The 12,108-nt window shown below is 42.6% G+C and overlaps 1 protein-coding gene across 1 annotated transcript in view; it reads left to right on the top strand.

The window, feature by feature from the left end:
- Window positions 1-12,108, top strand: part of ABCA13 (ATP binding cassette subfamily A member 13) — a 351,606-nt gene that overhangs the window by 305,822 nt on the left and 33,676 nt on the right. Inside the window, exon 58 of the mRNA XM_014524731.2 lies at window positions 6,626-6,760. Coding sequence (XP_014380217.1) covers window positions 6,626-6,760 — 135 coding nt within the window. The remainder of the gene's footprint in view (window positions 1-6,625; window positions 6,761-12,108) is intronic.

Below are 12,108 nucleotides of genomic sequence, written 5' to 3'. Positions count from 1 at the left end.
AGGGAAAAGAGGTGGGGCTGGCCTGAAGCTAGGCAGTCAAACTCCCACAGCATACTCATACCCGCTGACATCCCTTCAATTGAAGAGGGGGTACCAGCTGCATACCACCCAGGTTACATATATCAATAAAACATTGTGTTCAGTTAATACCTATATATATAGTGACATTTCATTTTAATCGCGGATTTGGGGTTTTTGTCAGAGAATTTGCAACTTTTTATCAGAGAAACCAGGATTCCTGGTCATAATCAAAGGTAATGTTCTTTATTACTTGTAATCCAGCCTCATAGGGAATGTTGGTGTGACATCCATGATAGCTAGTATGATGTTCACTGGAAACTTGTTAATAGATTCTTGAGGAATTTCTTGAGGAACTTTGTAATGTCTTCCAAGTAACTGGCAGCTCCAGTAGTATACAAGGATAGGACCAGTAATAGGATACAGGGGTAGCATAGGACCTTTGGCTCTACACAGAATAGTGGTCCACTTTGGCTCTACACAAAATAGGTCAAAATAAAGCCCTTATTATTTATGATGAGATCAGCAAAGCAGGTTAAAAATTGTAGCAAAACTTACTAGATGTCAGGTGTTCCACAGTAACTATTTTGTATGTCTGTTTCTAGCACATGGCAAGTGAGAGATAAGTCAGTATTATTTAAGTGTTTCATTCCAGGGTATAGCTTGATATAATTTTATATAAGTATCCATACTGGAGTGAGACTTGAGTCATCCAGCTATCATGCAGACTTTGTATATAACTTTGGGCACATAGTAGTTTCATAGGTCAGGAGGGACCTGAACAGATCATCTAGCCTGACTGCCTGCCACAGGCAGGAATGAATGCTGGGTTCACAAGACCCCAGACAGGTGATCATCCAACCTCCTCTTGAATTTGCCCAAGTTAGGGGTGAGGATCACTTCCCTGGGAAGTTGGTTCCAGATTTTGGCCACATAATTATGCTGTGCCTTTCTTCCTCATCTGGTAAAAGAAGATGATACCTCCTTTTACTTATGCCTTGTCTGTATAGATCAGTGATTCTCAACCATGGTGCCATGTCACCCTGGTTTGGCATTAGATCTGTTCAAGAGTACTGTGGGGTGCCACATAGTGTTAGCACTGTTAGGTGCGCAAATATAATTCTTCTGATAAACCCAGAGATTTCAAATAGGAATCCATAGGGTTGAAAACGTTCTGATCTGAGTTCTTTGCAACAGAAAAACTGTTCTACTGTTTTTTCATGATAAAAAAGAGTGAAAACCAAGAGGTGGGGTACCTTGAGTGTAATGATCTTGAGGGGTACCTGAGGGGTGTTCAAGTCTAATGACAGGTGCCTTAAGTTTAAAAAAATGGAGAGCCACTGGTATAAGTTGTCATCTATCCAGCTGTGGCTCTGTCTGTTACCATGTGTTTTGTTCAGCATGTAGCAAAATGGGGCTCTTGAGTAAGGCTTTGAGATGCTAATCAAAATAATATATTTAATGATTGATTTTCACCTTCCCACAAATTTCAGAGTAAAGTTCTTTAGAGAAAAATATTTGACAAGTCTAGCCTATCAATGGGCACTTCCTGTTCTATGCTTTTGTATGGGATTGCAGCACAACGTTAAACAGCTCCTGTGTTCCAACTTTGAAATGGTTGTATTTCAGCAGTAGATAAACTGGTCCCTGTGAAAAGTTTGTTTTCAATTTAAATGTGTGAGGCAGAATGCCTGGGGATCCCAGGGAACAGCGGGTTCTACAGAAACATAAATTATTGCTGCTGTTCTCTCACTCTTGTCTGTTACGTGATGTTGTAGTCGAGCCTCTGAGTGTTTACCAATAAGTGCTTGTGTTAATACACATACACGCGCAAAACAGACAATGCACTAGGGAGTGCATTTGTTTGATCTGGAGGTAGAAAGCAATCTGAGTCCATCTTGTTTTTCAGTAAGTTGGCAGGTGAGTAGATTACTTAAGAGTATGCCACACAGCCTAAATAAATATAATCTATTAAAGCAATAACTTCAAGGTTCAGATTCTTTGCCATGCAGATTTATCATCAACAGGAGTCCAGTACCTGACACAATGCTGAGTGCATTTAAACTTCCAAAACAGTAATTAACCAAATGGGAAAGGAAGGGGAAACAGGTCATTTGCTACCAACATAAAACTTGAAGTTAAATTAAAAATGTATTTTCTCCCACAATATAACAACACTAGGATAGGATTAGCTTTGAACTTGATTAAAGCAAAGACCTGGGGATGTTCAAACAATCATCACAATAAAAGAGTGTTTATTTTTATTAGATTTGTCTAGTACATCAATACATTTCAGAGTTTGTATCTTAGGAGAAGTAATGGGATAGGTGTCATCTCTCATACCACAGTGAATCTCATCAAGTCATCAAAGTAAATGCAGTAGAAATGGGTGCACAGTGTTACAAGGGTAAAAGTTTCAACATCTGTTATCTATCTTTAACCCACCAACCTGAACAGCATCAAACGTGATACGAAATGCAGTGTTTAATGCTTGGATTGCATCTTTTCAAGTCATGCTGCTTTAATGTTCAGTGAGCATTTCAAAACTGAAAAGTTAGTCAATAGGAACATGCAAGTAGTTCTGTTTTATTTAATCCTTCAAACAGGTGAATTTTTGTGGCAACCCAGAACTGCCTTGACTTGCACTCTATGAAGAGAGTGTGTGACATTGTAAACCCTGGTACTTTAATGATTTCCATGGCGTGGAGACTGGACAGTCACTTGACCCCAGTTGACTTCCTGCCTAGAGCAGGGGGAGGGGGAGGGGCCTGGACCTGATGATCTGCAAGGTCCCTTCCAGCCCCTAACAATCTATGAATCTAAGAGCAAAATCTATTCCTAGAATTTTGTTTTCCATGTAGCAAGGGGTTTATGTAGAGCTTTGTGCAGAATCAAGGCTTAAGATTGTGAAACATTAGTGTTGCTTCTCCTACAACTTTAGTTACCAGTGTGAGCTTGTGCTAAAATTGCTAGGTTTATTGTGAAGGGCAGTAGATCATTTTTTCTTTAAAATTGGAAGAAAATTGATAAAATATTTTTGAGTTAGATAACACAAAAAGTTACTGTTTTTGCAATGTTCACTAGTTCAAAATACTTCTTGGGTAACAAAAGACTTATTTTTCAGATGGTTCTAATTCAGTGTATGGTTTCTGCATAATTTTTTGCAATGTTGCCATTGAATATTTGGGTACAGGCAAACTGAAAGGTATTTTAAAGTCTGTTTTACTGGGTAATACCCTTCAAAGCACAATTACATCATAAATTGTGCAGATTAATGAAGTTATACTGGAAATGCATTAGTTATTCTACAGTATGACTAACATAAATGTCATATAGACAGCATCTTAATTAAAACTTATGTTATATTAATGAGCTTGAGACATGACTGCAAATCTAATCATGTAGACATTTGCAGATGTACACATCTGCACACATGCGAACACACCCATAATTATCAAAAAAGAAAGGGGGTGAAGTCATCTGCTGCTTGGTGCAGTAGACTGAGCTTATATTTGTTGGGCTTAATTGTAATATTTTCCACCAGTGCATAAGGGCTGAGGGAGATAACAAGGACATAGGAAGTCTCTTTTCTAAGTGCAACCAGGAAATCAAACCCTCTCCATTGTACTCAGTGCATCACCTTATAAGTGTGACAACTTTATAACTCATCAGTCTACAAACCATTGACTTGATGCCTCTCCTCTGGACTGTGCAACAGAAGTATATCTACATGTCCAGCTAACTTGCTTATGTTCTGCAATCATCTGCAAGAGTTAACTTGCAAGCTCCATGCATTCTAAGCAGCGGCACAGTGAGTGCCATGAAATGAATCTTCCCCTTGCATTGAGAAATCATTTGGAGCCAGCAAAATGTCTGTAACAGAGAATTTACAAGCCCAAACCTCTGCTTTCCCTTGCTGTGCCAACTAGGTCATAACTTAGTCATGAGTGTCTATGCACTGAATACTCTCGAGCAAATAATAAGCATGGAGTAGCATTGTGGGTTTAGGTAAATTAAACAAAGGCAAGATTTACCTCACAACCTGGAAAGAACACTGTATTTGTATTTCTTCTTAAAGGGGGAAAATGACAAAGTTGCTCTCTATATTATTCCTGGGATAGTGTGTTAAGAGCTTGTGATTCATGGCTCGGCATAGTTGGGGGTGGCAAACTTTAAAATCTGACTTTGCTTCTTCTAACTACTTTCTGTGTCTTCTTTGACAGTATTCCTCAATTCTCTAATTTCCTCCCCTGCCTTATTCACTGTCCTCTTTTAAAATAAAAATCATTTTGCTGATTATATTAAGAGAGTCACAGTAACGACTCAAGCTGTGTTAGAAAAAGTTCTGATTATAGTTCAAATATGCTCATTGATATAGCTGAAACACCGCAATCTTCTCCTTCATATTTTTGTTAAAATGCAATAAATCTTAGTATTACTTGAGATTCCTTGAAATATTATGGCATATTGATTTGGATCTGAGCAGGAAAGCACATATTTTAACTCTGTCCTTTTCTTTCAGATTTTATGAACTATTCCATACAGGTCTCAGTGCATTTTTGTTGCATTTATAGAGAAAAACCCTGACAGTCAGTAGTGTGCACATATTTCCCATGGTAATAAACAAAAGTCAGATTAGCAGATAAGCTACCTGCTTATATATCAAAGATACTGACTTTAAATACTGTTGACATTCTGGTTTTGATACAAACTTTTTATTACTATTTTTTCTTAATGTCATTTTGTCTCAAAGGATTATGAAGGTGTTCAGAGCTGTGTATAATCAGAGCCTGTGGTTGGATAACTAGAGTTTTCAGCCGTGTGTAGACAAAATGAGAAGCATGTGTGCACAACACTTTAAAGTGGGCTAAATGCTTTTGCATCGCTTTAATGGTGTCAGTGTTTGCAGAGCTCAGTGCCGTATTGCGAATGAATTCTGGCTGCTGTTGGAAATTCGGTGGCGTACTGCACCTTAAATGACTTGGGGCGCAGCAAACTAAAACTCCCTCGAGGAGTTTTAGTTTGCTGCCCCTACAGCCATGGAGCAAAACACTGGTCTCCGTGTGGCTCCACAGCTCTGCAGGAAGCCCTGCAGGCAGCCTGGCAGCAGCCTGGGAAAGCAGCTCCACCCAAGAAAAGTGGCGAGCCTTATTTTATTTTTTTTCCACCCTGGAGCCTGCTTTCCTGCCTGAGCTGTATGGAGGCCTGGTGCTTCCCTCCACAGCTGTGGTGCTCCCTGGAACCGCTTGAGCCGGATGCCTGAGGGCAGGTGCGGGTGTGCCTATTCCACAAGAAAACTTACATTAAGGAAACGTGTTAATATACTCTTATTCACAAAGGCATGAGCACAAATAGATGAGCTTATTTGAAATAGGCAACAAATATTCACTTTTCTCTGTTAATATGCTGCTCACTGAATTCCACAAACTAACTGGGTCCTGTCTGTTTGGTCCAATCTTAATCTTGCAATTTTCCATGACCTCTTCTGGTGACAGGAGGGAGGTAAATTTAGGTAACTCCCTCGTTGGGGAATCCCTGGCAGGGGTTCTCAAATATAGCAAACTAATGACTGTTGCCAAATACTCATGCCACCCCCTACTTCCTCTGCCACAGCCACTGAAGGGTGGGCACTCCAGGCTCATTGTATCTGAAAAACAAAACAGGTATATTAAGGATCTTACTGTATTCAAATGGCACATCTTTCCCACAGATTATTGCAGTGCCCCTACCAGCTGGTGCTCTGAGGGACATTGTGTCTAGGACTCCTTCGCTTAGAAGTCCCTACTACATCCCTGACTCACCCTTGAACAGGTCCAGTTCCTTGGCCAATGTAGATGATTGAGGGCCGTTTTAGATTTTCCCATGTAGGGAAGCTGGCACTAGTATTAGTGCACACACATTTGGCTTTTGCTTACTGAGCAAGAACAGAAGATCTGTATCTTGCCCTGGGCTGGTGAGTCCAAAGTTGGAGAGAGCTACTTGGATACTTCTATCCACTTGTGCCTCTATGGAAGGTCAGATCAGTCTGGTCCCAATAATGATCTAAAATAGTGGGAGTGAAGACTAATTTGTGCCCTCTCATCAGTCCAGAGTCCCCAAGTAAAGAGATTGATCAGAGCTAAATCTAGTTTAATCCAATCTTTTAGGAAGGGCAAAAGCCCTTACTTGTGTAACTGCTCTTCTGCCAATTCCCACTTTTATGTTTGACCTATTATTTCATTCCATCATATTTTCTAGCACTTGAAAAATGTGTGGGATCTAATCAATACTGAGAAAACACATTGGAAGAAGGAGCATTTTAAGTTAATGGCTCAGTGATCCAAAATGCTTGGTGAATGACTGTTACAAGAGTTAACAAAGCCAGATTTTCTGTTCAGAACACTGTCTTAATTTTCATGGGTCCCCTTAACAGCCTTTGATTCTTAACATTTTGCCTGACAGATTCCAGCAAGTCTTCAATCTATGATTTGATAATCATACAATGCCTCAGATGAGAAAAGAGGAAATATTTATTTTTAAAGTTTAGTGGGGGAAAAAAATCTGTGCTAGTTCAGACTGTCTAGTTGAATGCACGAGGCCTACTATTTTTGCCATTTCTTGATTGCAGGTAGCTGGGGACCTTGTTAGCCGATTACATCTGGACACCCATGTTGACAAACTGGTGAGGACATACAGTGGTGGCACAAGGAGGAAGCTATCTGCAGCTCTGGCTTTGGTTGGCAAACCACAAATACTTTTACTGGTGAGCCATGTCAACATCCTCATTGCTTCAGAAGCGCATGCAAATTCAGTTGACTTTTTTCATTATTTTTCAGGCTACTTTACTTATTTCTGCTTCCGAAGCAACTCTAGGGAGAAGGTGACACAAAACCGGTGTAGCTGTCTTTTTTAGCTCTCTGAATAAATATATTTTACTTTACATTCCAATGTTCTTGGATTAGAATTCAAAGCTGGCTTCTGGTTTATGATTTCCTACATAGGCTATAATACAATTGTTACCTCTCTAGGTCACTCTGAGCATGTAATTTTTTAACGTATATTTCTTCACAAAAAAAGAGAAGTAGGATGTATTCTGCAACATGTTAGAATGTGTCATATATTTTTCTCCCCGTTTCTTCCATACCAGAAAAGTAAACCTGAAAATATCATTCTGTATGGCTCCATCTGCATAGAGATATTGGTACTGGTTATGTTCATAAATTCGTAGATTCTAGGGTCAGAAGGGACCTCAGTGGGCCTTCTAGTCAGACCCCCTGCCCCTGGCAGGCAAGAAAAGGGTCACCAAACCTGGGGTCATGTGAACCCAGCCAGGTGCCTGTCCAGTCTCCTCTTCAAGACCCCCCAAGGATGGGGCAAGCACCACCGCCCTTGGAAGTCCATTCCAGATCCTGGTAATCCTGACTGTGAAGAACTTTTTTCTAATGTCCAGTCTAAACCTTCCTCTCTGCAGTAGCTTATGGCCATTGTCCCTTGTTGTTCCAGGAGGTGCCTTGGTAAACAGATCATTGCCTACTTAATGTTGCTCTCCCCTTATGAATTTGTCCACCGCCACAAGGTCCCCCCTCAGCCTTCTCTTGGAGAGGCTGAAAAGGTTACGGTCCCTTAGCTTTTCTTCATAGGGCTTTTCCTGCAGGCCTCTAATCAGACGAGTGGCTCGTCTTTGGACCCTCTCCAGGTTGTCCGCATCCTGCTTGAACTGCAGCATCCAGAACTGAACACAGTACTCCAGCTGCAGCCTGACCAGTGCTGCATAGAGAGGGAGAATCACCTCCCTGGACCTGTTTGTGAAGCACCTATGGATGCACGACAAGGTGTAATTGACTCTGCTGACTATTTCATCACATTGATGACTCATGTTCATCCTGGAGTCAACAGTGACTCCAAGATCTCTTTCTGCCTCAGTGGTTCTGAGCAGGTCGCCCCCCAAACTATAGGTATGATGGCAGTTCTTTCTCCCCAGATGCAGCACCTTGCACTTGTTCTTATTGAATTGCATCCTGTTGCTCTCTGCCCACTTCCCCAACCTGTCTAGGTCAGCCTGGATCTAGTTCCTCCTCTCCAGGGTGTTAGCTTCACCCCATATTTTTGTGTCATCCGGGAATTTGGACAAGGTGCTTCCCACCCCCTCATCCAGATAACTGATGAAGATGTTGAACAGCACTGGCCCCAGAACTGAGCCCTGAGGGACTCCACTGCACACATCTTTCCAGATTGAAACTGACTTATCCACCACCACTCTCTGAATGCGACCCTTGAGTCAGTTTGCTATCCAGTCTACTGTATAATCATCCAAGGCAAATCTCCTCAGTTTAACACTGAGATTGTTTTTTAATATGCTCAAACTCCTCTATAGAAGAAGCTTGCTAGATGTCTTTCACTGTAGATCTGCCAAATTTCTGTTTCTTTCCCTGGAGCCCTCCACATGTGCAGGTAAATCTATGATGGGGTCTAATGCATGATCCACACAATTGTGCCTCCTGCCATGCCACATGTGCACAGCAGGAGGCATGATTGAGGGATTGTTAATCAAAACTCATCACATCTTATTGCTGATGCAGGGGGAGCCAGGATTGGGCCCCTCTGCACTGGCAAGAAGCAAGCTCCTGCAGCTGGAAGCCCCCGCAGCTGAAGGGGCTTTCCCCCCCCAGGGGGGCCCCCCAGCCTCAGGGGTGCCCTATGAACCCCTGTGGCTGAGAGACTAGCTGCTATGATCCCCCAAACTGCAGGGCTGGATGGTGTGCCCTGTAATAGGGTGCATCTCTAGGTGACTGGGCTGCACCTGCCTGCCCAGTCCAGCTCCCTAATTTGGCTTCTTTCTCTCCCTCATGTCATATCTTGGTGTTATAATTGAGATATTATTTCAGGAGGCTGCTTTTAGGTACTGGAAACCTTGGCAGGAGGTGTTTTGCTTCCCCCAGTAATTCCTCCAGTCGCAGGTCTGACCAGGTATTGCAGGGATCATCCCTTCTCTCTGTCTGTGGGTGGGGGCTCAGCCCCTGTTGGGCTCCAGCCCATCTTAATTTAGTCAGGGCCTGACCCTTTCCTAGGCCTCCTGCTCTGAAGCCAACAAAAGCAATATGAAAAAAGGAAACAAAAAAACACAGGGGGAAAATGGCAGGGTGATGGATACTCTGCTCTGTGGCCTCTGTGCCTCCCCTCATCTGCTCTGGTGTACCAGGTGTTGTTTCGAAAATGATCACAGAAGAAAAGAAAAGAACCAAAAAGCAGAGCTGTATCAGTCTCTCATAAACAGTCATAGAATCATAGAAAATTAGGGTTGGAAGGGACCTCAGGAGGTCATCTAGTCAAACCCCCTGCTCAAAGCAGAACCATCCCCAACTAGATCATCACAGCTAAGGCTTTGTCTAGTTGGGTCTTAAAAAGGATGGAGATTCCACAACCTCTGCTTGGTTCTTGTGGCTCCCCCAGACCACTCCTGGGCCAATACACTCAGTCCCCCAGGGCTCCTTTTGGGGTTAACAAGAACAGCCCTTAGCTCTCTGTATACCCCTCATTCAAGGGTCCTCCCAAAGCACCAAAAAAAAGAGAGCCCTTAGTACTTCCTCTATGCTTGCTCCTTCACTCTCCATTGAGAAAGGTTCCTACTCCCAGGCAGCAGCAATCCTGGCCACAAGTGAGTTCCCTTTTGCCTCCCTGAAGAGCCCCATCTCCCTTCGCCATTGGGGTCAGCCTCCCTCATCTGTCCTAAGCAGAATTTATAGCTCAGTCAATCAGCAGTCAGCTGACTGCAGGCTAGGCTTTGAAAGGGTGAGTCCACAGCCCAGAGCCTGGCATCTCCCCTCTGGAGGTCCCTGCTCCTACCTATGGCAAGCTTCTTGACCCCTCCTGTCTAGCTGCGTGTCTATCTTGGTAGCCAAAATCTCCTCCACTGTGGCCACACTGGCAGGGTCTTGATTTGCAGCTGGTAATCCTTCCCCCCTGCAGGCTACAAAGGTTTAGGGATTAAAGGGGCCCTGTTGACTCTCCTTCCCTGGCCCTCTCTTCTCCATAACTGGGTTTGGGTCCTCTGTTATATGCCCCCCATGGCTGGGAAGTCATAGCAGCTGGGAGAGCACAGAACTTGTGATCTTCCAGCCTTGGGGGTGTGTGGGGTTCCCGTGTGGCTGAGACATCATAGCAGTTGCAATGTCCCAGGCACAGGGGTGTATGGGGCCCCTTGCAGCTGGGAGTCCTGTCAATTGGGAGCTGCCAGGCTTGGGGTGCACATGCCCCAACCAGCTAAGAGCTCTGACAAGCTGACAGGGCTTCCAACCATGAGGCCTCCTGGCCATACATACAATTAATGGTGTGATAGAAAGCAGCTACAAAGTTATTACATATAGTCTAGTCCTCTTTTTATCATGCTGTTAATTGATTGAATATGTGGCTGAGTCATCATTCAAGGCATAATTAACTGGTTGATCACACCTTAAGTGTAATGTGTAGATGGGGCCTCTGATGTGCAAAATGTCACCTGTTTGCTTCTCATCCCAGTTTTACTGTTGCATGTGTATCAAGGCCTGTGGAGATGTACTGATATAGGTGCTAGCACTGTTGCAACTAAGAGAAGAACTTGGCCTAAGAGGGATTGGAGCTGTATGCTACAATCACAAGCAAGTTTTACTCTTCAGGTTTTAGGTTTAAAACAGAAGAAGTAAATGTGGTTTCATCTAATAAACAAGAAGGAAACAATTCAACTTATCCCTGCACACCGTTCCCCAAATGCTCCTTTCTTCTCAACCGTGTGTCCTAGTTCTCATTTTCAAAGGACATTTTTTTTATAGGTAGAATTTCCACGCAACTTCTGCAGATTTAGGAGGCACTAGTGTGTGTTATGCAAGGTTTAAACCAGGATATTCTGCTTGAGGAAAGCCATGGAGAATCAGTGAGCACTGTCTCAGTTTCATTTGGCTGAGTGCGACTTCAAATTGAGTAACAGTTGGAAGGGAAGATCTTTGTTAGATTAAAATGATGATCTACCGCTTGAGAGAATTGCACAGGCAAAAATTATATCTTCTCTGATATTCTTCATGAGCCAATGATAAAAGGTCATGACAAGGCATGGAAGGTTAGTCTAGTGGTATCCAGAGAAGGACAAGGAACTACTTTCTTTTTTGTTTCTTCTCATTTTGTGCCCATCACCATGATAAACAGGTTCAACTAGAGGAAATGACATTTCCTACAATCTCCCTTTCTGTCTTGAGACAGAACTAAATAAGCAAATGTGTCTCATAACCATATACAAATGCCACCGGGAGGCCACATACTCCCTGGAGCAGAGAAGAAAAGAGCAATCCTAATGTGTCACACACATGAACGGAGGTGGGTTAAACTAAAGTTGTGCATGCCTCCAATGTGTCTGAATTGGTGTGCATTCCTAGAACCAGATATATTTTACTTTTTCTAATTTTATATCACTGGCTCACTTATAGGTTGGACAGTTTTACTTATTTTTAGCTTAGGTTGGATGAATTGGCAAAAGGACGAGGTATCTTAAGTCAAAGCCGTTCCTGATCTCAGAAGATGCTCCCACTGTTATTTAATCTCTTTATGACAGCCTGCCACTGCAGGCAGCCATTTCAATTTGCCTCTTACTGTGAGGCATACACCATCACATGTGTAATGTCAAGAAGAAAATCCACACTCAAATAACAAATGCTCAAAAAGATGCATACATACCAGTGTTTTGGGAAGGATAAAGGATTTTTAAAAGGGTTTATTTATGAAGAATTTCAATGGCTTTTCTGTACTAAAGTGACTTGAAAATAGTGCCAATTTACCCTACCCTGGGGTGTAAATGGAACATGCTTGTTTTATTTGGCCCTTGATTTTTACACCTGTCAACTATAGAGAGCTGAGATGGCAACTGTAAGGGACTGAGCTGGACTCTCTTTCTGCTTGTGGCCTTTGTAACTAAGTGACAATCAGGTTTTAGGCAGCATACTGGGAATGCTGAGATCTTTGTTTACACATTTCAGCCGAGATTTTTCTTTACAAAATAAGCAACAAGGTCCTTACTGTCTGTCTTGAAGGCCAGTGTCATAAAGCCCTGTCTTGTCTAGCCCTATGAAACCAGAGAGAATGGATTTG

The sequence above is a fragment of the Alligator sinensis genome, unplaced genomic scaffold (assembly GCF_000455745.1).
Source record: "Alligator sinensis unplaced genomic scaffold, ASM45574v1 scaffold82_1, whole genome shotgun sequence".
NCBI lineage: Eukaryota > Metazoa > Chordata > Crocodylia > Alligatoridae > Alligator > Alligator sinensis.
This window is presented reverse-complemented; position numbering and strand designations above follow the sequence as displayed.